Here is a 22,730-nt window from a genome sequence, read left to right as displayed (position 1 = left end):
CACATTCCAAAGAATAAAATTGCATCCATATCATATACCATACACAAAATTCAACTGAAAATCAATAAAAAAACCTAAATATAAGACCTGAAACCATAAAACACTTAGCAGAAAATATAGAGGAGGAAAAGCTCCTCTCCAAGACATTGGTCTTGGCAATGATTTCTTGAATCTTACACCAAAAATTCAGTCTACAAAAGCAAAAATTAAATAAACAGGACTACGTCAAACTAAAAAACTTCTGCATAGCAAGGGAAACAGTCAACAAAATGAAAAGGTAACCTACAAATTGAGAAAAAAAATTTCAAACCACACATCGAAGACGAGGTCAATATCCAAGATTGATAAAGAACATGTACAACTCAGTGGCAAGGAAACATATAACACAAATAAAAAATAAGCAAAGGACTTGAATACTTCTCCAAAGATGACATAAAAATGACCAATAGATATATAAAATGGTGTTCCATATCACTAATCATCAGGGAAATGCAAATTAAAACTACTATGCAATATCATCTCACACCATTAGGATGGCTATTATCAAAAAGACATGAGATAACAAGTGTTGGCAGGGGTGCAGAGAAAAGGGAACCCTTCTAAACTGTTGGTAGGAATGTAGATTGGTGAAGCCATTATGAAAAACAGTATGGGGGTTCCTAAATAAATTAAAAATAGAACTACCATATGACCCAGAAATCTGTCTTCTGAGTATATATTAAAAGAAAAAGATATCTGCACTCCCATGTTCATTGCAGCACTAATCACAACAGCCAAGATATGGGAAAAACTTAGGTGTCTATCAATAAAAAAATTTGATAAATAAACTGATATATATATATATATGAATATTATTCAGCCTTAAAAAAGGAGGAGATCCTGCCATTTGTCACAACATAGATGTGACTTGGAGAACATTATACTGAGCGAAATAAGCCAGACACAGAAAGAAAACTTGCATTATCTCACTTATATATGGAATCATAAGGTGAAAAACAGATCAAATATATAGAGACAAAGAACAAAACAGTGGTTAATATTGGGGTGGGGAGAAGAATTTGGGGGGATGCAGTTCAAAGGATACAAAACAGAAAATATGCAGCATGAACAAGTTGAAAGATCTAATGTACAACAAGAAGACTATAGTTAATAATAGTGTGTTGTACTTGGGATTTTTGCTAAATGAGTAGCTTACAGCTGCTCTTGCCACAGGGGTGGAAGTGGGTAACTATGTGAGATAATGGATATGTTAATTTGTTCCACCCAGTAACCATTTTACTATATATATATATATATCCTATAGAGTAATACATATATTAAATATACACAATAAAAATGTTTTTAAGTAAGTAATGTTTCTTACTGTAATTATCTGTCATGAATAGCTCATTGTAAAAGAGGAAGGTCATGAAGAAATTTGCTTCCTTTTTGCTTTTATCAGGATCTGAAATCATAAGACTGAATATGAATATACCTGATTCAGACAGCTTATGTGTACACTTGCATGAACATAGCGTGTTGCCCAAATAGTGGTATGAATAATTCTAATGGTATACAAGATTATTTTAAGGGGAAAACATAAATATCTTACATTTGAATATGTACATATTAGTTAAAATGTGTATTTGAAGCTAAAATATGCAGCTAGCATTATCAAATTTACCTTTAGACACGTTGATGGATAAAATACCACGAGATCACCACATTTCCCCATTTGTTTCCTTTGCTCTCTCCCCTTTTCTCCTCTTTTCTTCCTATCTTTCACAGTTCTTCCTTCTTTTCCTCTACCCATCCCAATGCTAAAGAAGCCTCTTCAGCCCTCCCTATTTCCACACAACAGTTTTTATTTATTCAACAGCTTAGGTCAGTTTGAGATTTGCTTCATACATATCCAGCTTGTAAATAGAGGTTCCCCCTTTGGAGGCATTCTCCCTTAAAAAAGAAAGGCAGTTAATTATAAATAAATTATTTTTGCTGTAACAAGTGTGTGTGTGTGTATGTAAACACATACATATATGCATATATATATGTACATATATATGTGTGTATGTATCCATATATCCATTTCACAAACAATTGAAAACCTAACATATTAAAAAGAATTGGGCTTTTTGGGGCATTTTACTATGTCATCAGATAATTAAATTTTAAAATGTAAAAATAAATAAATTGAAGTGCATCAATCTGTAAATAAAATAAGGGACAATGACTGGGGCAACAAATTGGGACCTGTTCATGACATAACATTTAGACCTGTGTTTAAGTCATTTTTCTACATCATAGTTTCCTCATCTGTAAATAGGAGATAATCCATATTTATTTGAAGGGTTACTGGGAAAATTAAATAAAATAACATATATGCTGGTTGGCATAATAAAATTGATTAGGTCTATTATTACTTGGATTTCCCAGTATACTTTTTACTTTTCTAATTTAAAAAAAGCTTAAAACAAATGTTTTCATTTAATATTTATTTATGTTTGCCTTCTATTTGAAGTTAGTAATCCTGGTTTTGTATTCATCGTAGTGGCTTAGTTTTCTTTTGCTTACAATTTATTTAAGTAAAATGAAACAGTGAATCAGAATAAAGAAAAACATCAAGTAAGCAATAGCTCAGGAGGTATACACATAGAAATGGCAAACCTTGATGGCGACGTGAGAATGAATGCGTTTGTGAGTACAGAGTTATCCACAACCTTAACAAAACTCAAGATTCTCTTTTCAAATAATATTTGTATTTCCTTTTTTACTATTTAGAAATAAAAATCATCATAACAAAACTTGCCTACTTATACACATTATTTCCAGATATATATATATATATATATATATAGAGAGAGAGAGAGAGAGAGAGAGAGAGAGAAACAGAAAATAAAAATGAAGTTATTTACCCTGTAATATATATCTCAACAAGAAATGCTCAGGTATGACCAACTAGAGCAGAAGATATAATAAAACAGTTGCATAATTGGACCAGTATGTAGAATCACTGCAAATGCTGTGCCTCTGAGTGCAGAACACCTGAATATGTGCTCCATCAGACCAACAAGTGCTGTGAGCCACTAATAAGATTTTCTTACATGGTGAAATTCTGAATGTGATAAAGTTCAATCTTCACTCACTTACACTATGGTTTTATTTTTGAAAATTCAGTGGGAAATAAATCCTTTCAAAAAGCACTCTGCATGTTAAGTTCAGGATTCAGGTAGTTAGAATCCAGTGTTTCACCTCCTGGAAAGTCTGACTGGGCATTAGAAAGTCATGCAAGAAACTGGACAATTCTTCAATTGCAAGATCATTCCACACATTACAGTATATTTAGCAACTCTGACTCTTGCCCAATAAATGACAAAAGTATTCTCCTAATTACTGAGTCAAAAACCTCCAGAGATTTGCAAACTTCCCTGGGAGATGGGAGCATCTCCACCTCCACAGAGAATCAGTGGCTTAAGAACAAGGACCTTGAAGTCAAGCAAGAATGTTTATGCATTCAGGGTTTTTTATTTACTAGTTTGTAATCTTGGGCAAATAACTTAACTCCTAATCTATTCAATATAAATGTAACTAGATGTTTTAGGTTGAATTTTATCTTCCCCAAAAGATATGTTGCAGTCTAATCCCCAGTACCTCAAAATGGGACCTTTTTTGAAGATAGGGTCTTTACAGAGGTAATCAAGTTAAAAGGAGGTCATTAGAGTAGGACCAAATCCAATGTGACTGATATCCTCATTTGAAAGGGAAAATTTGGACACAGACCATCACATAGGGAGACCTATATGTAAAGATGAAGGCAGAGATCTGGGTGACACTCTACAGGCCAAGGATCACCAAAGGTTTCCAGCAAACCACCAGCAGCAAAGTGAGAGGCACGGGACAGATTCTTTCTCACATCCCTCAGAAGGAACCAACCCAGCTATCATCTAGAGGAACTACTAGCTTCCAGAACTATGAGATAACAGATTTCTGTTGTTTAAACCACTCAGTTTGTGGTACTTTATAATGGTAACCCTAACAAACTAATATATCACAATAATATTTTTTGCAGAATTGGGAATATTATCCTAAGAACAACCTTAAATCTTTGTTCTCTACATTTTTCTTTCCAGGAAACTGATGATATTGGACCTACTAATATGCAAATAGGTTTGAAAAATAAGCTTTCTGTAGAGAGGATAGATATGTTAAGATAAACATATACAAGCTAAGGCTGGTACATCCAATCATGATGGTCTTTCATGCTATCAGAGAAGACACAACTTGTTGATATTAAAGTTCTGCCAACAAGCTAGAGTGAGGAAGAAAACAAATAGGACATGACATCTCAGTGTGTCCATCTCAGCTTGAAGGATAACGAGAAAGAATAGGGAAAACCAGAGATGATCTCCCACTATGTGGTTTTATAGCTCTGAAGCATGGAGAAATTGTGTTGGATAGCTTTTTCCATATCACTTTTTCTGTAAGGTCAGGAGAGCAATCATAGCATTAAGGAACAAATAGGCAAAGCAGCACAATCACAGAATGTCAAAATGTATCTGGGGAGGATAAGATAAGCATCTGCTTTCTAAAGCATATTAAAAGGAAATGATCCTTGAAGAAAGGAAGGAGGACACTTGAAGTCATAAGCATATTTTTTAAAACCAGAAATCCAGACATATTTTTAAGTACCCATAGGCTAATAATCAATTTCAATTCCCTTCAGCAAGGATTTACTAAGAAACTACCATCTGATGAACACTGTTTGAGACCCCAGGCGTCAGGCACTGGGGATGTAGAAATGTGCCTTCAAAAGCTCACAACTGTATCTGCAGACAGATATTTATATAAATAGCTATAATGCAGTATGATTAGCCTAGGGTAGATGGCAATTTTCAGTCTTGTAACTGGATCAATTAGTTTTCTTAGAATGTCAGGCAATTCCCCATGGCGACTAACTTAAAGGGAACTGGTGCCTTTAATGATTTCTACCCAAGTGTGTCTAAGGCTGCAGAGACATCTAATTAAAAAACTGAGCTCAAGAAATTCTTGCTCCCAACCTGTACGCCATACTTTCTACCTATCAAGCCTATAAGTCTCCATTGTTTGGTCCTGACACCTAGATTCGGATATTGTGAAGAGGCTTAAAAAGAAAAATACTCATATAGATTTGGAGTGACCTACACAAGGTGCCTATCTTAAGAAGGACAAGTCTGCAGTCAGCGGGTATTTCAGACAAAGGAAATCCTTTCCCCTTTGTTCCACCGGATGGCAGCTTTATCACTCCCTGCCAGTCTGCATTCTCAGCAACATCCTGCATTTTCTTTTATCTCAGGCCTCCTTTCAATGATTATGGTGTAATTACATAGAGCTGGAATCCTTTTGTTTTATCATATTTGCTATGTAGGCCTTATGTATTGACATTGGGAAGGACACAATGGTCTGAACTGTGTTTTGAGGTATCCTGTCCCAAAGAGATAGTCTCCAATACTTCATAACTACTATATATCCTAAATCCACATCATCAGGGAATATCCTCCAAGGAAAAATAACTTACAAAAGGGGATGACATTTCCATATGCAGCCTCTCCTTCTTGACATTGATCTCAATACCTCAAAGTAATGAGTAAGATATAGAAGCCAGGGATGCGCTAAGCATCTACACTGCACAGGACAGCCTTCTACCACAAGAATTACTGACCCAAAATGTCAACAGTGGCAAGGTTGAGAAACCCTGTGTTAGAGTACAGTTTAAATATTGTTACACAAGACCCCAAAATAAGTGACTCAAACAAGACAGAAATGCAACAAAACAAGATAGAAATTTTGTTGTCTGGAGTGGAAAGTGGATCTGTAAACATACCCAGGTTCCTTCTATCTTGTTGCTCTGCATTTCATTATGTTATTGTCCTTGTCAAATGGTTGAAACTGGCTTTCTAGCCTTGTCTTAACTTTTTCTTTTTAAGGGAAAGAATAAACATCATTGTAATATTGTTACAACGAATAAAACTGGAACTATCTTTTTTTTTAGAGCCTGTAAATAAACTTTAGCAACATCTTAGCTATTATTGTTTCTATTTCAAATATACAATTCCTTTTCTTCTTTTAATTTAATTTTATTTCATTTTAACTTCCAGGATACATGTGCAGGATGTGCAGGTTTGTTACACAGGTAAACGTGTGCCATGGTGGTTTGCTGCACCTATCAACGAAGCATTCCCCTTGAAAACCAGCACAAGACGAGGATGCTCTCTCTTACCACTCCTATGCAACATAATATTGGAAGTTCTGGCCAGGGCAATCAGGCAAGAGAAAGAAATACAGGGTATTCACATAGGAAAAGAGGACATCAAACTGTCTCTGTTTGCACATGACATGATCCTATATCTAGAAAACCCCATTGTCTCAGCCCAGAAGCATCTTAAGCTGTCTTAACTTCTTAACATATGCGTATTAGTTTGCTTAGGCTGCCATAAGAAAATAACACGGACTAGGTAGCTTAAATGATAGAAATTTATTTTATCACAGCTCTGGAAGCTAGATGTCTAAGATCACGGTGCTGACAGGTTTGGTTTCTCCTGAGGCCTCTCTTCTTGACTTGCAGACAGCTGCCTTCCTGCTGTATTTTCATGTGGTCTTTCTTTTGTGTGTGCACACCCTCAGTGCCTCTTCTGCTTCCTATAAGGACTCTAGTCATATTGGATTAGGTCCCCACCCTTATGGCCTTATTTAACACTAATTATCTTTTCAAAGGCCCTATCTCCAAATACAATCATATTGGGGGTTATGACTTCAATATACCTACTTTCTAGGGCACAGTTCTGTCCACACCATGGGAAAGGGAAAGGAGATAAATTAGAGAACAAACAATTTCACTTTCAGTTATTTTACCCAGAGATTGCACAAAATACTCCTTCTCATATATCTTGGCCTAAAACTTAGTCACAAGCCCAACCTAATTACAAAGAATGCTGGGAAATATTTTTTTCTAGTTTGGTAGCCATGCACTAGCTAAAACTCAGGGGATTATGTTACTACAAGGGAAAAGGAAAGCTACTGAAGAAAAAATGAGAATTTTGGATACCAGGAAAATAATAGTTTGTTCTAATTTTTGATCTAGCGTTTCTCTCATTTCTCCCTCTTGAATTTACCTTAAGTACCAGGGCCCATTTGCTAATGATATGTATTCCTACATAGAACTCAAGGACTGAGGACACCTTACACACCCCTAGATCCTCTATGATTCAAAAGAGAGTCACAAAACTGCAGCCACAAGAAAAGACCTAGTATTTCCCCAGAGGCAGTTTGGAGCCCAAGAAAATTTACTCTAACGTGAGATGCTATGTGTCTCCTGTTTTGTGTTTAGAATTTAAGAGCATAGTGAGAAAGGCTCTGTGGCTAGGTAACCGGAAAAGAAAATGCATATGCCAATTTTTTTTTTTAACTGACTTCCTTTTTTGCAGGGAACGCACAGATCTCTGTCTTTAATGACTGGAATTGAGATGTAGTTCTTTAAAGGCATAGAATTTGAGAAATACTCCTGGATAAAAGTTATTAATATACAAATAACTATTATACATAACGTATATTTTAAGAATTACCAAAATATAATATTAACATACTTTATTTTAACATACATTAACTCAGTTAATATATGTTAACTATTCATTGACATTGAATAGTTATAATTCTAATTCAAAATTTCTAGGCAGTTTATGCTGCTAATGGTTAAAACAAGGCTATCATCCAAGTCATTTGTGGAACTTCTATAACAGCCTGCATGTATGTGAAATGCCATTAAGCCTTAATGGGAGTTGCGGAGCAATTACTAGGTTGAAAGAAGACGGCCTCTCACTACTCTCCAGTGAGCACGAAAGAAAGCCAACTCACCGTTTTTCTTGTAGAACATAATTTCTCCTTTGAATTCTGTTTTCTCCTCCAGTGACTTTTCTATTTGAAGCATCAGTTGCTCATTGGTTTCAACCCCAAATAAGAACTTGCAGCTACAACTCTTCTGCATGACTTCAGTTCGGGCAAATCCAGCAAGCTCGCAGAAGCCATCGGAACAGTAGACTATGGGGAAACCCTTAGCCACCTGGGCATTGGCAAGGATGAAGTTGCTATCTATAGAAAAACAAGGAGAAGATACTCAGCAACTAGATAAGTGTGAGAATTTATACACAATTCCTGTATAAATTATCAGCATATGTGTTTAGCTAACTGCCAAAAGGCACGTTCTGATGTGCTGCAGTGGAAAAGAGACACTCCAAAACATAAAATGGGCTTGACCAGCAGAAGTATGCATTAAGTTCTGACTTAGGCTTGCATTTTGAAACACACTGTGGAAGAAACATACATGTTCACTGGTCTGCTTTGTGGCACCTACCATCTAGTTGGCAGTAAGGGATGATGCTTTTGATCATGGCTTCTGGTTTCATATACTGAATCTGCCATGTAATGTATAGGTGAATTTGAAAAAGTTACTCAAGAACTCTAAACCTCAATTTCCTTAAATCTGCTTTCCCCAAAAGCAAATTCTGAGACTAAGATTTGAGCATAATTAGTTTATTTGGGAGGTGACTCCAGGAAGAAAGCAAGTGGTAAATTGAGATAGGGAAGAGACAAAAGATAATAAAGGGTAAGTTAAAAAGGGGTTCACCACTGTGGGCAAAATCCATGGGTCCTGAAATAATTGTGAGGAGTACATCTAAAGGTTGTCCCACAAACGGGAGAGAAAGCAGAAGTATTTATCCACTAATGTCCACACATAATTGGTTAAAGTTCACTCCTAGGATGTCAATATGTTGACACTTCTGACCTACCCACTTAAGCTAAGTGCACTCTCCAGAGATCACTCTGGCAGCAAGATGCCAGAAAACAGTGGTATATAAGGAAATGGTCTGGATACGATCTCCAGGTGATATTGGCTGGGCAATGACAGGTATGCTACAATAATAATAATGTTATTTACTTCATAGGTGTGTTGTAGGAATTAATGAGATTATGCATATTATGTGCTTAGTGAAGTGTCTGGCACAAACAACTACTCAATAAAAAATTATTGTTAAGAGTGCTACTCAGGCTGGGTGTGGTGGCTCAGGCCTGTAATTACAGCACTTTGGGAGGCCAAGGTGGGTGGATCACAAGGTCAGGAGTTCAAAACCAGCCTGGCCAATATGGTGAAACCCCATCTCTACTGAAAATACAAAAATTAGCCCGGCATGGTGGTGGGCCCCTGTAATCCCAGCTACTCAGGAGGCTGAGACAGGAGAATCACTTGAAACTAGAAGGCAAAGGTTGCAGTGAGTCAAGATCGCGCCACTGCACTCCAGCCTGGGCAACAAGAGCGAAACTCCGTCTCAAAAAGAAAAAAAAAAAAGAGTGCTATTCACGTATTTATGGTTGTAATATTAACACAAAAGACTTAGAGGACAATCAAAATAGTAAATTATTAAGTAATTAGTAACAGTAAACTATTACTAAGTGCTTAGAAATAACTCCTGGGGGAGAGACAGTCAATATTCAGAGAAGATTTCCATGGGATAAATTTTTTGAGATTTAATTTGAATATAATGTCGACAGGGAGAAAAAAGATGCATGTTGGAGATGGGGTTTAAGATAAGGCATTCAAAAAATGTGTTGGTGGGTGACTTTTAGGTTCACTATGAATGAATTAGATACTACTATCAAATTAATCATTCATTCATACAAGAAACAAATGTTGGACACTTGGTATACCAACAGTGTTAGAGACTGGGATTTTAAAGATAAAGATAAAAATGAAAAAACTACAGGATAAGCTGTTAATTTGTTAAAAAGCAAGATTCAGTATAGTATGTTATTATATGAGCTATTTATCTGAAATAAATACATATATATGCACATGTGTATGCATACCAAACATGAAATGTTTTTGTATACCTAAAAATAAATGGAATCTGGTAATTGTGTTGTCTCTAGAGAGAGCAGAGGTGGGAAAACACTTATTTTTCCCATATACCCTACTATACCTTTTGAATTTTATCCCACATGCTTTATATATTGCCTATTCAAAAAACAGTAAGTTTAAATGAGGTTTGCAGCAGACAGACTATCTTTCCTGCCATGGGAAAGAAGGTACTCCAGCTACTTCTTGATGGCCAGCAGGAGAAGCACTGAAAATCTATTCCATGTGTTTCTCCATCTCCTTTTAAGCTTTTGTTGTTTGTTTCCAAACATAGTCCACCATCGGCTGGCAGAACAAAATCCACACTACTCAGCTTTGCTCCAATCAGCGCCTAACCCCAGAGTACCAAGTGTAATGTAAGCATCAGCATCCTGCCTCTGCCCAGCTGGCTCTTCTGCCTTCCCAGCCACTCTCCCCCTCTGAAAGCATGAGCTAGAGACACACACCGAGAAACTCCAATTATACATTGTTTTGAGGCCACAGGAGTGAGGTGCATTACCCTAGACTCATAATTAATTCTCTCACACTTTGCAGAATCACTTATTGACTATACATTGTATGTTGGACTTTGTTTCAGGTGTGGATGCAAAAAGTTCATTAGATGTGGTCCCAGTCCTTAACGATCGCATAGTCATAAACCTGTGGGAGTCTCCAGAGGGGGGCACCCTCCTACTGGGGTTGTGGTCTCAGTCTCATCAACTCGGCATAGCTTTGGGTCACTTTAACAATAGTGTGTGTCTCTCCCCAACTCCATTTTGTAATTTTGGCTGGAAGATTACTTAGAAAATGTAAATACATAGCATTGACAAAGTACTAAACATCCTAAAAAAAGCTTTTAATGCACTTTCAGAAGCCATTTTTCAGTTGACTGCTGACATGTTTATTAACTTTCTATTATATGATAATGCCAGGTAACACAATTTTACCAGATGGCAAGTCCTAGGGTGAGGTGACAGGAGGTATTTAAAGAAGAATAAGCATGATCTCTAGCTCTAAGATATTGTAATTTAATTAAAGAAATACATGTACATAAATAACACTAAAACACATCATATAAGTACCAAATCAGTGGTCCACAAATAATAGGTACTACTAGAGCTGAGAGATCAAACATCTGGGCTTTGAAATGGTTAGGTTGGAATAAGACAAAAATAGATCGAGATGGTCTATCGTAAGTCCTAGAATGTTAGAAGCAGATGCTTGGATGAAGTAGGCTCAGAAAATGAATAAGGAAACACGAATTGCAGGCAGAATAAACATTTCATTTTATCCTAAAGTCCAGTTCTTAAACTATATAGATACAATAGCTTTCTTTGTTAGTATTTGTCTAGCATATATTTTCCCATATTCCTACTTTCAGGGACTTATGTTTTAGCATTATCTTGCACATGGCATATATCAAGTTTTATTTTAAGTGTAATAGAAAAATACATTCTTCAACCTAAGATTGATATATTTACTTTTATTATTATAAGTATATTACATTGGTTTTTTTACCAACTTAATTTTTGCATTCTCTTCACTATGTTTTGTCATTTTGTCTTTTCTATTTTTTTTTTCTTTTTTTGAAAGAAAGGCTGGAGTGCAGTGACACAATCACAGCTCGCTGCAGCCTCAACTTCTTGGGCTCAAGTGATCCTCCCACCTCAGCCACTAGAGTAGCTGGGATTAAAGGCACACACTACCACACAGATTTTTCTCTGTAGAGATTATACATTAAAAATTCACACCTGGCTAATTTTTGTAGAGATGGGGTTTTGTCATGTTGCCTAGCCTGGTCTTGAATCCTGAACTCAAGTGGTTCACTCATCTTGGCCTTGCTGGGTTTACAGGCATGAGACACGATACCCAGCTTGCCTTTGCCATTTTTAAAAATTAGGAAATATAGGATACCCCATAAAGACTATATAATATTATTAAACAATAATAAATACCTGTAGATCATTCATGCAGTGAAAACCCCTGGGTATACCATACAAATTGTATTTCCTTCCTTTCCCAAAGAAGAAGCCCATAACTTGAATTTTTGTAATAATCACTCATATTTATGTAATTTTCACCCCTTATGTATCCTCAAGCAACATAGTGCCTATTTTTAAATACTTAGGACATATTTAATGATGCTTCATTTGGTATATTTCTTAGTTACTTGCTTCATTTATTAATTTCCTTAGCATCTTTATAATCGTTTATGAATATAAGAAAAGACCAGTCCCTCAGAGCTACAATAAACTTTTGACAAAAGATGCTGAAGGATTCACCTAGTTGACTGATCTGTGTGTTTCAATTAAGGATTATAGTGTGTTTGAGGCGGTTAATTCTTTCTGCAAATATACTGCAAAAACAAAGGAAAAAATAAAGGCACGTATTTGGTCTTTTCTGTTTATATTTAGCACTTGTCCTCGATATGTAATTGCATTTCAATTCTACAGAGAATTTAGTGGCTGTCTGAGCTTCATAAAGCTCAGTGTACTAGCTACATGAATGGTCCCTGTATTTGGGACAGTAGCCTCTCTTGCCCAGCTATCTACTTGGAAACACATGCTTTTCTGAATCCCAGTCCTGGAATCCCTAAAGAAGAACCATGACATTTACTTTAGAATTATGTAAAACAAAGACACTGCCATAATACTTACGAAATCATCATGGGTATATCACTATCCATACATATGCTAAGGGTATTTAACCTTTTAAGAAATCAATTATGCATATGCAATATGCATCTAAATGCCTCACGGCTTTTCTCTGCTTGTTTCTAGGTAATTTTTATATATATATTCAGTTTGAAAGTGAGAGTAAACAGTAAGATATAAATGTACTTATACACTAGGCAGCTGACTATTTCTCTAAATGCTTTCTTAGCAAGAAGCTTTCATGAATCTTCAGAGAGAATCTCATGATTGGTAAACACCCAGGTCACTGAGTCTGATCTCCTAATATAGAGCACCACTTTCCCCTTCAAATGAAGATGTACTGTTTATTGTTAACTTCTTAAGCCCAAAGAGAATGGGGGTAGGAATGGAAAGGTATAAAAGATGAAAATAAAAAAGAGAGAAGAGCATAAACATTGATCCACTATTAGCTTCTTTCATCTTTGTACTTGTCCCACTTTTCAGAGAACACAGACCTAGAGAACTTTAGTTTCCTGTCTAAGATCCAATGCTGGAGATTAAAACTCAGTCTATGTGACTTATTTTACTATACCACACATTCTGTAAAGAAGTGACTTGCTCGCTACTAGCAGGAGAAATGGGTAAATTGTAGAAAAAATATTTTTACCTATTTCAGTCTCCAAAAAACCCAAAGACATGGATTTTTCTCTCTAGAGATTATACATTAAAAATTCATTGATGACATCTCCTAAGCCAGTCTGGATGTGTTAGCAAACTCTATGTCACTTTCTAATTTCATACAGAAAATCAGTATTTCAGAAATAGGACAGTAACTTCTGTGGTCTCAAAATGTTTTGCATACAGCCACTCTGGAGTCTCATAGGCAGCACAGAAATGTCATTTCTACTCAAATAATCTGCTCTCTAATCTCACGTGCTTTTAATGTATTTCGCAGTACTTTAAAGTTTCCCACTGAAATATCCTCCTACTGGCCAATAAATTTGTATTCCACGGGGCCTAGAAGCATATCCCTAAGCCTGATATTGTTTTCAAATCTTACGTTTAACTTAAAAATTCATCAGAATTTTTCATTATACCCTTTCATATATTATTGCTTGTTGTAGTGTTATTTTGTTTTGATATGGGCCTGTAAAACTTTTAATTCAATTGAAACTTTGAAAGGTTGTGCTGTTTCTACTATGACTTGTGCATATCATTTAGTATACTACTACATAATTTAGGTTTGAGAATCACAACTCTAAGTAGAATAGTGTATGCTCAAGAAGATTAGGCAGATACAAACCATTCTCCCTTTGTAGCCTCAAATATTTAAAAATAACCATCTCAGCACCGAGTGTAATAATTCTCCATATGGCAGATCCCTGGAGCCATTCAAAGCAATGGGGTCACTGATACACACTGACTTGGCATCATACAGAAACCTGTGTTCTCTTGGCTCTTTCTGCCAATTATGCAGAAATTGAGACATTTATAGTTCAAATCTTTATTTCTGAAGAGTATCTTTGATATTGGTTCTCTTTTTAAAAAGAATCCTTGTATTGGGTTAGCAAGTACTCATAGTAACATATGCTGTTGACAAGGAAGGTAGACAAATATAAGTCCTCCATCCTTCACTTTCCTGCACAGAGCAAGAAACAAACAGGAACTTTTGACATTGTTTTGTGAGTTGCCCCCCTATGCTTTCAGAATTACCTTTACATGCAGGTTCAACAAAGACAACGTTTGTATCCCTTGTGATATTGAACACAGTCATTTCTGGAAACTACTTTGTATAGGAAGATAGAATATTAATGTTTATGACTTTAAAATATTTAAATGATCTTTGCACTTTATATTGATTTCAGGAAGCTTAACTGCATCATTTCCAAGTATGATAGCATCTTTATTAGATTAATAGTACTGGCTCCACGCTAAAGTTTACAGCATGACTTCTGCCAAAATTTAGGAGGTTATCTTTATTTGGTAACTTTTCTAACCTTGTTTAAATAGCAGATTAAAAATTTGTAAAAAAGATTTCTCATAGTCCTTGTAATTTCTACATCATCCAGTATCAGGCTTCATATTGCTAGGTTTCATTCTTCATTTATGGTTTGATTTTTTAAATACTGTATAGATTATCACTTAAGACAAAGATTGGAAGAAAGCTTTGTAACAGTGCAAAGCTCAAAGCTGGAACTCTAGTGCTGAGGTAGTAGTAGAAAGCAGAAAACCGCATCTGTTTATGAGACTATCTTGCTCCCTTCAGTCCAATAAACAAACAAACAGAGAGACAAATGGAAACAAATGTCCTTCACAACCTTGCCATTGGGTGCATAGTCGTGGGCCAGCAACATCAGCCTCAGGTGGAAATTCAGAATCTTAAGTTTCACTCCAGACCCAGTGAAACTTAACCCACATTTTAACAAGATTCATATACACATTAAAGTTTGAGATGATTCTTTAGAATAGCACTGGAAAGGTCTACAAGAACCTAGTGACAGTAAATGATTGAAGGAGTATGTGGCTGAGGATAAAAAAATAAGAGAGACTTATTTTCATTGTATAACCATTTTAACTTTTGAATTTTCTGTTATATGCATGTAATACATACTCAAAAACATCTTCTTGGCCGGGCGTGGTGACTCACGCCTGTAATCCCAGCACTTTGGGAGGCTGAGTCAGGCGGATCATGAGGTCAAGAGATCGAGACCATCCTGGCCAACATGGTGAAACCCCATCTCTACTAAAAATACAAAAATTAGCTGGGCATGGTGGCATGTGCCTGTAGTCCCAGCTACTCGGGAGGCTGAGGCAGGAGAATCACTTGAACCTGGGAGGCAGAGGGTGCAGTAAGCCGATATCACACCACTGCACTCCAGCCTGGCAACAGAGCGAGACTCCATCAAAAAAAAAAAAAAAAAAAAAAACAAACAACTTCTTAAAGTTATTTAATCATTCATTTGAATGGTTTAATAAAAATAACTTAATTTTAAAAACAGCAATCTTATTGAAGGAAAAACCCTATATTAACAAATTTTAAAACTTTCATTAAACAAAGGTGAAAGCTCATTAAGATAAACAAACTTGAAGCAAATTTATATACTTTCATAATTTAGAATTAGCCAAATCATCAATAAATTTTGTAAATTTCACTTTTCCACCTATATGAGCTTTAGTGTTGAGTTGTACTAATTCTTGTCAGGTTTATTGTCCCTTAGAGTTCAATAAATAAGTTTCATATTGAAAAATAATGCAAGAGAAAAATAAAAAGTTATTCAAATGGGAAAATAAGTCAAACTATCTCCTTTGCTAGTGATATTACTCTATACCTAGAAAACCCTAAAGACTCTGCCAAAAGGCTGCTAGAACTGATAAACACTTTCAGTATGGTTTCTGGATACAAAATAGATGTACAAAAATGAATATCATTTCTATACACCAATGTCCAGGCTGACAGTCAAATCAAGAACATAATCCCATTTACAATAGCCACAAAGAAAATAAAATACCCATGAATACAACTAACTAAAGAGTTAAAAAAAAATCTCTACCATAAAATTTGGCTGAAAGAAATCAGAGATGATATAAATAAATGGAAAAACAGTCCATGCTCATGGATTGAAAAATCAGTATCTGTCCATACCATCAAAAAGAATTTACAGATTCAACACTATTCTGATGAAAATACCAACATCATCCTTCACAGAATTAGAATAAAATATTCTAAAATTCATATGGAAACAAAATATAGCTCAAATAGCCAAAATAATCTTAAGCATAAAGAACAAAGCCAGAGGCATCACACTACCCAACTTCAAAGTATGCTATAAGGCTATAGTAACCAAAACAGCGTGGTACTGGTACAAAAACAGACACATAGACCAATGGAACAGAATAGAAAACTCAGAAATAAAGCTACACATTTACAACCGTATGATATTTTACAAGAACAACAAAAACAAGCAATGGGGAAGGGACTCCCCTATTTAATAAATGGTGCTAAGATAACTGGTTAGCCATATGCAGAAGAAAGAAATTGTACCCCTACCAGTCACCATATACAAAAGTTGACTCAAGATGGATTCAAGATTTAAATGTTAAGACTTCAAACTATAAAAATCCTGAAGAAAACTTAGGGAATAGCCTTCTCAGTATTGGCCTTGGCAAAGAATTTCTGGCTAAGTCCGCAAAAGGAATTACAATAAAAATAAAAATTGACAAGTGGGATGTAATTAAACTAAAAAGCTTTTCCATAGCAAAATAAACTGTAAACAGACAACCTGCAGAATGAAAGAAGCTATTTGCAAACTATGCATCCGACAAAGATCTAATATCTAGGATCTATGTGAAACTTCAACAAATCAACAAACAAACAAAAACCCTATTACAAATGGGCAAAGGACATGAACAGACACTTCTCAAAAGAAGACATGCAAGTGGCCAATAAAAATATGAAAAAATATTCATCATCACTAATCATCTGAGAAATGCAAATCAAAACCCACAACGAGATATCATCTCATACCGATCAGAATGGCTATTATTACAAAGTCAAATAACAACAGATGCTGGTGAAGCTGTGAAGAAAAGGGAATGCTTATACATTGTTGGTTGGAATGTAGATTAGTTCAGCCACTGTGGAAAGCAGTTTGGAGATTTCTCAAAGAATATAAAACAGAACTACCATTCAACCCAGCAATCCCATTACTGAGTATATACACAAAGGAAAATAGATCATTATAACAACAACAACAACAAAAAACAAAAATAAAAACACGTGCACTCATATGTTCACCACAGTGCTATGCACAATAGCAAAGACATGGAATCAACCTAGGGGCCCATCTATGGTAGATTGCGTAAATAAAATGTGGTCAAACTTTTCTCCTGCCTTTGCAAAGCTTATTCTTTGCCATAGCTTCCCCCTTTCAACATACAGAAATGAATAGTAGATAAAAATTGTGACTTCCCATCCCAGAGGAAAAGGAAAGGTGAAGAGTTAAGGAGAAAGTGACAGGGCCTGGATTTTCTGGGACAATTTTCATTTAGTGTAATTTTATTCTTTTAAATAAACATAAGTTTATGTGGCTAAGTGTGGTTTTAATTTTATACCTTTTAAAAAACTTCTTTTAGAAGTTTATTTAAAAACAAAGTAAGACCACAAGACAATATTTTTTATTCAAAAAACACAGTTATTTATCTTGACATCTTATTTGGCCTACTGAAAGGCAAGTTAAGTGGAATCTAGCAAATGAAACCAGCCATATTCTATGAATACTAAGATTCCCAAAATATTTAATTTAACTTGTCCCCTGATTCTCCGGAAGCACAGTCTAGACTTTACTTGCAATTATATTTAATTCAAAGAGTATTTCTTTTTAATTTCAAACTGACTGGAACAGCCTCTTTACTTCAAGCATACACGAAGATTTGAGGAAAAAAATGGTTAATTCAGTCATGTTTTAGTTGTTTTATTACTTTTACACTGATAGGTCTTTTAAATTTGAATTTTTGAAGACAACATATACAAATTAATATGCCCAATCCATCAGAGTGGACTGACCTTTCTCCATTTAAGTTTTGTTTATATTCTGCAAAAGCTAGTGGTATTCAAATGTTTTCCATAATTTGGTAGCATTTTCCAGAACCTCATCTGTCTCCTGAATAGTATACTCTGCTTTGCAGTACTCATGTTAGATTAACCAGGAAAGATGAGTAGCTTTACAAGAGATAATTGTAAGTTAAGTAACAGGAAACACAAGACTAAACTAATTTGATGGTCATAGCTATTCCATGGCTGTAATATCGGAGTTTTCTTCTAGAGTCATTATAATAATGCAGAGATGGAAAAAACAAACTTTAATTAAGGTGATACTTGCTTAAGGCAAGTCTCTGGGAGTCTGCAAGAGAGGTCGAGGAAAGAAGAAGACAATTGAGAAACAAACCAACACAGGTGTATGCTGACTCTGCATTACAGAATGGAGATGAGTAGTAAGAAGGAAGCCAAATAAATTAGGCTGAAATAAAGCAGATAATAGCTTTTGTTTATTAAGCAGCTGTGATACGCCAGACGCTCAGGTCAGCATTCTATATTTTGAATCTGTGGCCCTCACAATAGCATCTTACGGTAAGTGTCATTATAGATGAAGAAACTTTGGCTTAGAAAGGTTGCATAACCTAACAATGCTAAACAGCAAGTTAAACCATCCTTAGAGCTGTAATACTCCTGAGTTCAGTGGAGGATGGCTAGAGGTGAACTACAGCTAGGATCTAAATGGGTTTTGTTTTGTTTTTTCTTTTGTTGTCACCAAATCCACGGTTTCTCAAAGTACAGTCCTTGTTTACTTCATCCACCTCATCTATTGGAATCTCCTGGGTTGCTTATTACATTTGTAGTTTCATAAACCTTACCTCAGGTCTACTGAAACACAACCTCCAAGGTATAGGACCTGGTGACTTTCATTTTAAACAAGATTACTCAGTGAGAGATATCACACAAAAAAATAAGACCTTCTGCTCTAATGGAAGGGGGTTCAGATTATATTCCGCAGCTCCAGTGTGGGAAAGGGGATAACACCTTTCTAGATAAGTATATAATTGATTTCTATGGTTTAGGGGGAGAGGGGGAATTCCCTTCTGAATAATAACCCCTTTGATCTTATGGTTTTCTTTTATTCCTAAAGACATTTTCAATAATTAGCTTAGTTCATAGAACTATGGAAACTTAAAGTTTGGAGAGGATCATAAAGGTCAATATATAACTTCATGCCCAACCTATAATCCTTTAATCCCCCTCTATCATATTCTCATAAAGTGGTTGCCCAGCCTCCTCTGCACCAGTACCCTAGTGATGGGGATCTCACTCTTTCATTAGTTAGTGATGTCAATGGTATGACCGTGGAATGGTGCTAACCTAATCCACATGTGGATTTAACACCTGCTTTAGGTTATACTACCTAGAAATCTTTGCAGAAAAATCACACTATCACCCTCCTGTTTTAAATTCTTTAAAGATTTTCCATTGCACTTGGAATGAGATCTAAACTACCTCTTTCACGGCCTGGAATACCCTGCCTAAAACTTCACTCACTCCTCACACCTGGTATTTTATACTCAAGAATGTTCTTCCCAGGTCTTTCCACTTTCAAGGCTTTTGCCCGTGTAGTTTCTTCTCCCTGTTTTACATATTTCAGGTCTTGGATTAAATGTACACTTCTCAGAGTCCTTCCCTGATCATCTTCTCTAAGTAGATCCCTCTCTCAACTATTCTCTATCATCATGGCCTATTTTTTAATTAAGACTATTACAACGTTCAATATTGTAGTTATTTATGATTTGTTAGCCACACATACCTGAGCCCCTTATACACAAAATTATTAATGCACACTCAACTGTATACTTTCTCCATCAGGAATGGTTTCTCTTCTATCAAGCATGTGTGTGTGTGTGTGTGTGTCTGTGTGTGTATTTTTATAACTGAATATTACCTGAGACACACATACACACACACAGTTTTCCAAGGCAATGTTGTCAATACATCTGAGTTATGTTGATATGACACCATGGCAGCCACCTAATCTGCAATTTACAAAATTGTCTTTTCATGAGAAAACTCATTTCTGTTGATGATTAGATTTTGCGTTGAGCACCTTTTAGACCTAAGTCATGAGGAGGTTTACATATTAGATATACTATATCTAGTAGATATTTTCTACTTTGGAAAAACACTAGTCTACACATGAGGTATCTTAGAATTGGGTTTCAATTCAATCAATAAAAAAACTGTATGATCATGCTCAAGTCACCTCTCCTCTCTGGACCTTACCTGTCTCATGTGTAAGGTGAAGTAGTTGAATCGTATGATCTCCAAGATCCTTTCTATCTCAGACAGGTGGTGAGTCAATGAATTATGGATACAGAAGTTATGTATGAACAGTGACTAGAACTTAATGACTATAATGAACAATGTAAAAACTGCATACAGTTTTAATCTTAAGAATGAAAGGAAGGAAGAAAAGAAGAGAGGGAGAGAGGAAAGAAAGAAAAAGACAAACGCAAACAGACAAAAGGAAAACAGCTTGAATATTAAGATCCAGCAGAGGTATCTTAATTAGCGTGAAATATCTCAAACCCTAAATTTCTTCCACTTAACAAAATAGGATAGGCTATAGAAGAACAAGAGCCAGACTGGGAAGACTAGTAGAGGGTTATCATGACAGTCCATAAAAAAACATGAGGTGATTTTGGACCAGAGCGATACCAATGAAGGTGGTGAGAAGTGGTCATATCTGAGGCATTTTTAGAAGAGCTGAAAAATTTGCCTATGGATTCCACTGCAGTTGGAGAGGAAAAAAAAAAGAGTTCAAGAATGATGTCAATGCTTTTGCCTTAATAACTAGAAAGGCAGAGGTGTATCTTATGAGATGGAACAAAAACTCTGCAGGTCTGGGTGATTTTGACAGTTTGGTCTTATATATGCTGTTTAAGAAGTCTATTAAGCATCCAAGAGGAGATATAAAGTATGCAGTTGAATAGAGTCCGAAGTTTGTTTTTTTTTTTTTTTTTAGACAGAGTTTCACTCTTGTTGCCCAGGCTGGAGTACAGTGGCACGATCTCGGCTCACCACAACCTCCGCCTCCCAGGTTCAAGCGATTCTCCTGCCTCAGCCTCTCGAGTACCTGGGATTACAGGCATGCGCCACCATGCCTGGCTAATTTTGTATTTTTAGTAGAGACAGGGTTTCTCCATGTTGGTCAGGCTCCTCTTGAAGTCCCGACCTCAGGCGATCCGCTCACCTCGGCCTCCCAAAGTGATGGGATTACAGGCATGAGCCACTGCGCCTGGCCTAATGTCTGAAGTTTAAGGATGATAGCTATGCTTAGATAGAAATTTGGAGTTAGCAGAAATTGGATAATTTAGAAAGTAAGTAAAAACAGAGCAAAAATAAAGTCTGAATACTGAATCCAGAAAACTTAGACTGTCAAAGGTTGAAAAAAATCAGGAGAAACCATCAAATGAGCCTGAAAAGAGTAGCCAAGAAAGCAGAAAGTGAGTAAAGAGAGAGCTCATGAAACTAGATGAAACTAATCACAATGTTTCCACGCCAATACTAAGTATATTTTATGTTTAAATATGATCTGCAGTATAGATTTTTAAAGAAATCAATATAATCATGTTTTGAGTCCACGAACACTGGGGAAGGCATTGGTTGTGATACTGAATATGCTCTAGCTAAAAGGATGATCATAAAGATACCAGCATGGCTTCCCTGCTCCGTTCCCTGCTTTGGTTAAGTATAGCTGTGTGGATGTGATGTCAAATGAGATACTTGATAAACCAATGAATCTGTCAAGTAGAAGTCTAATATCTTTAAGGTTAAATAAATTTAATTTTATTATAAATGCATGATTTAGTTATCTAACTAAGGTAGCCACATTATAAAGCATTAGGAAACTAGATTAGATAGCTTAGATAGATAGGTAGGTAGGTAGGTAGATAGGTAGAGAGAGAGAGAGAGAGATAGATAGATAGATAGATAGATAGATAGATTCCATCATTCTACTTTCCTCAGCTACTGGTAATAATTTTAGACTACTTTCTAAAATTTTTCTCCATTAATATTTTAAATAAATATTATCATAGCATAGCCATAATTGTGAAACTGATATTTTCACTTGCCATTATGTGGCCAAGTTAACAAGTCCTGTCCAATGAGATATTTGGATAAGTCGGTTTGAAAGTATCTAGGTTAAAATACTTTCATTTCTATTAAAAGAGAGCTATGAGAAGAGAAATGTTCTCACCATCCGGGCCATTATGCTCTTCTACCTTTTCTGCCCCTCATCCATGCCTGGTAATGTGATTGTGGTGTCCAGGACTGTACTAGTTATCTTGTGACCTTGAGGTGACATGCCTGGATATGGCATAACTAAAGGATGGAAAAAATCCTGGATTTTTGATAATATCATTTAATAGTAAAATAGGCCAGCAAAAGCCTATAGCCAGATGTTTTATTAGGTGAAAAAAAAAAGTCCTATTTGTTTAAACCACTGATACTTGGGTTCTCTTGTATTTTAGGCTGAAAGCATTCCTAACTGAAACACACAGTATCATCAGTATTTCCCTATTTATTCCTGTCTTTATAACTACAATTTGAATCGTGATGTAAGAATCAATATATTAAAAATTACTTAGCTAGT

General features: G+C 35.8%; 1 protein-coding gene across 1 annotated transcript in view; it reads right to left on the bottom strand.

The window, feature by feature from the left end:
* KCNH8 (potassium voltage-gated channel subfamily H member 8) overlaps nucleotides 1-22,730 on the bottom strand; it is a 393,974-nt gene that overhangs the window by 280,840 nt on the left and 90,404 nt on the right. Inside the window, exon 2 of the mRNA XM_001162672.6 lies at nucleotides 7,864-8,097. Within this exon, the coding sequence (XP_001162672.1) occupies nucleotides 7,864-8,097 (234 nt within the window). The remainder of the gene's footprint in view (nucleotides 1-7,863; nucleotides 8,098-22,730) is intronic.

The sequence above is a fragment of the Pan troglodytes genome, chromosome 2 (assembly GCF_028858775.2).
Source record: "Pan troglodytes isolate AG18354 chromosome 2, NHGRI_mPanTro3-v2.0_pri, whole genome shotgun sequence".
Lineage (NCBI taxonomy): Eukaryota > Metazoa > Chordata > Mammalia > Primates > Hominidae > Pan > Pan troglodytes.
The sequence above is the reverse complement of the archived record's forward strand: the minus strand, read 5'-3'. Positions and strand labels throughout refer to the sequence as shown.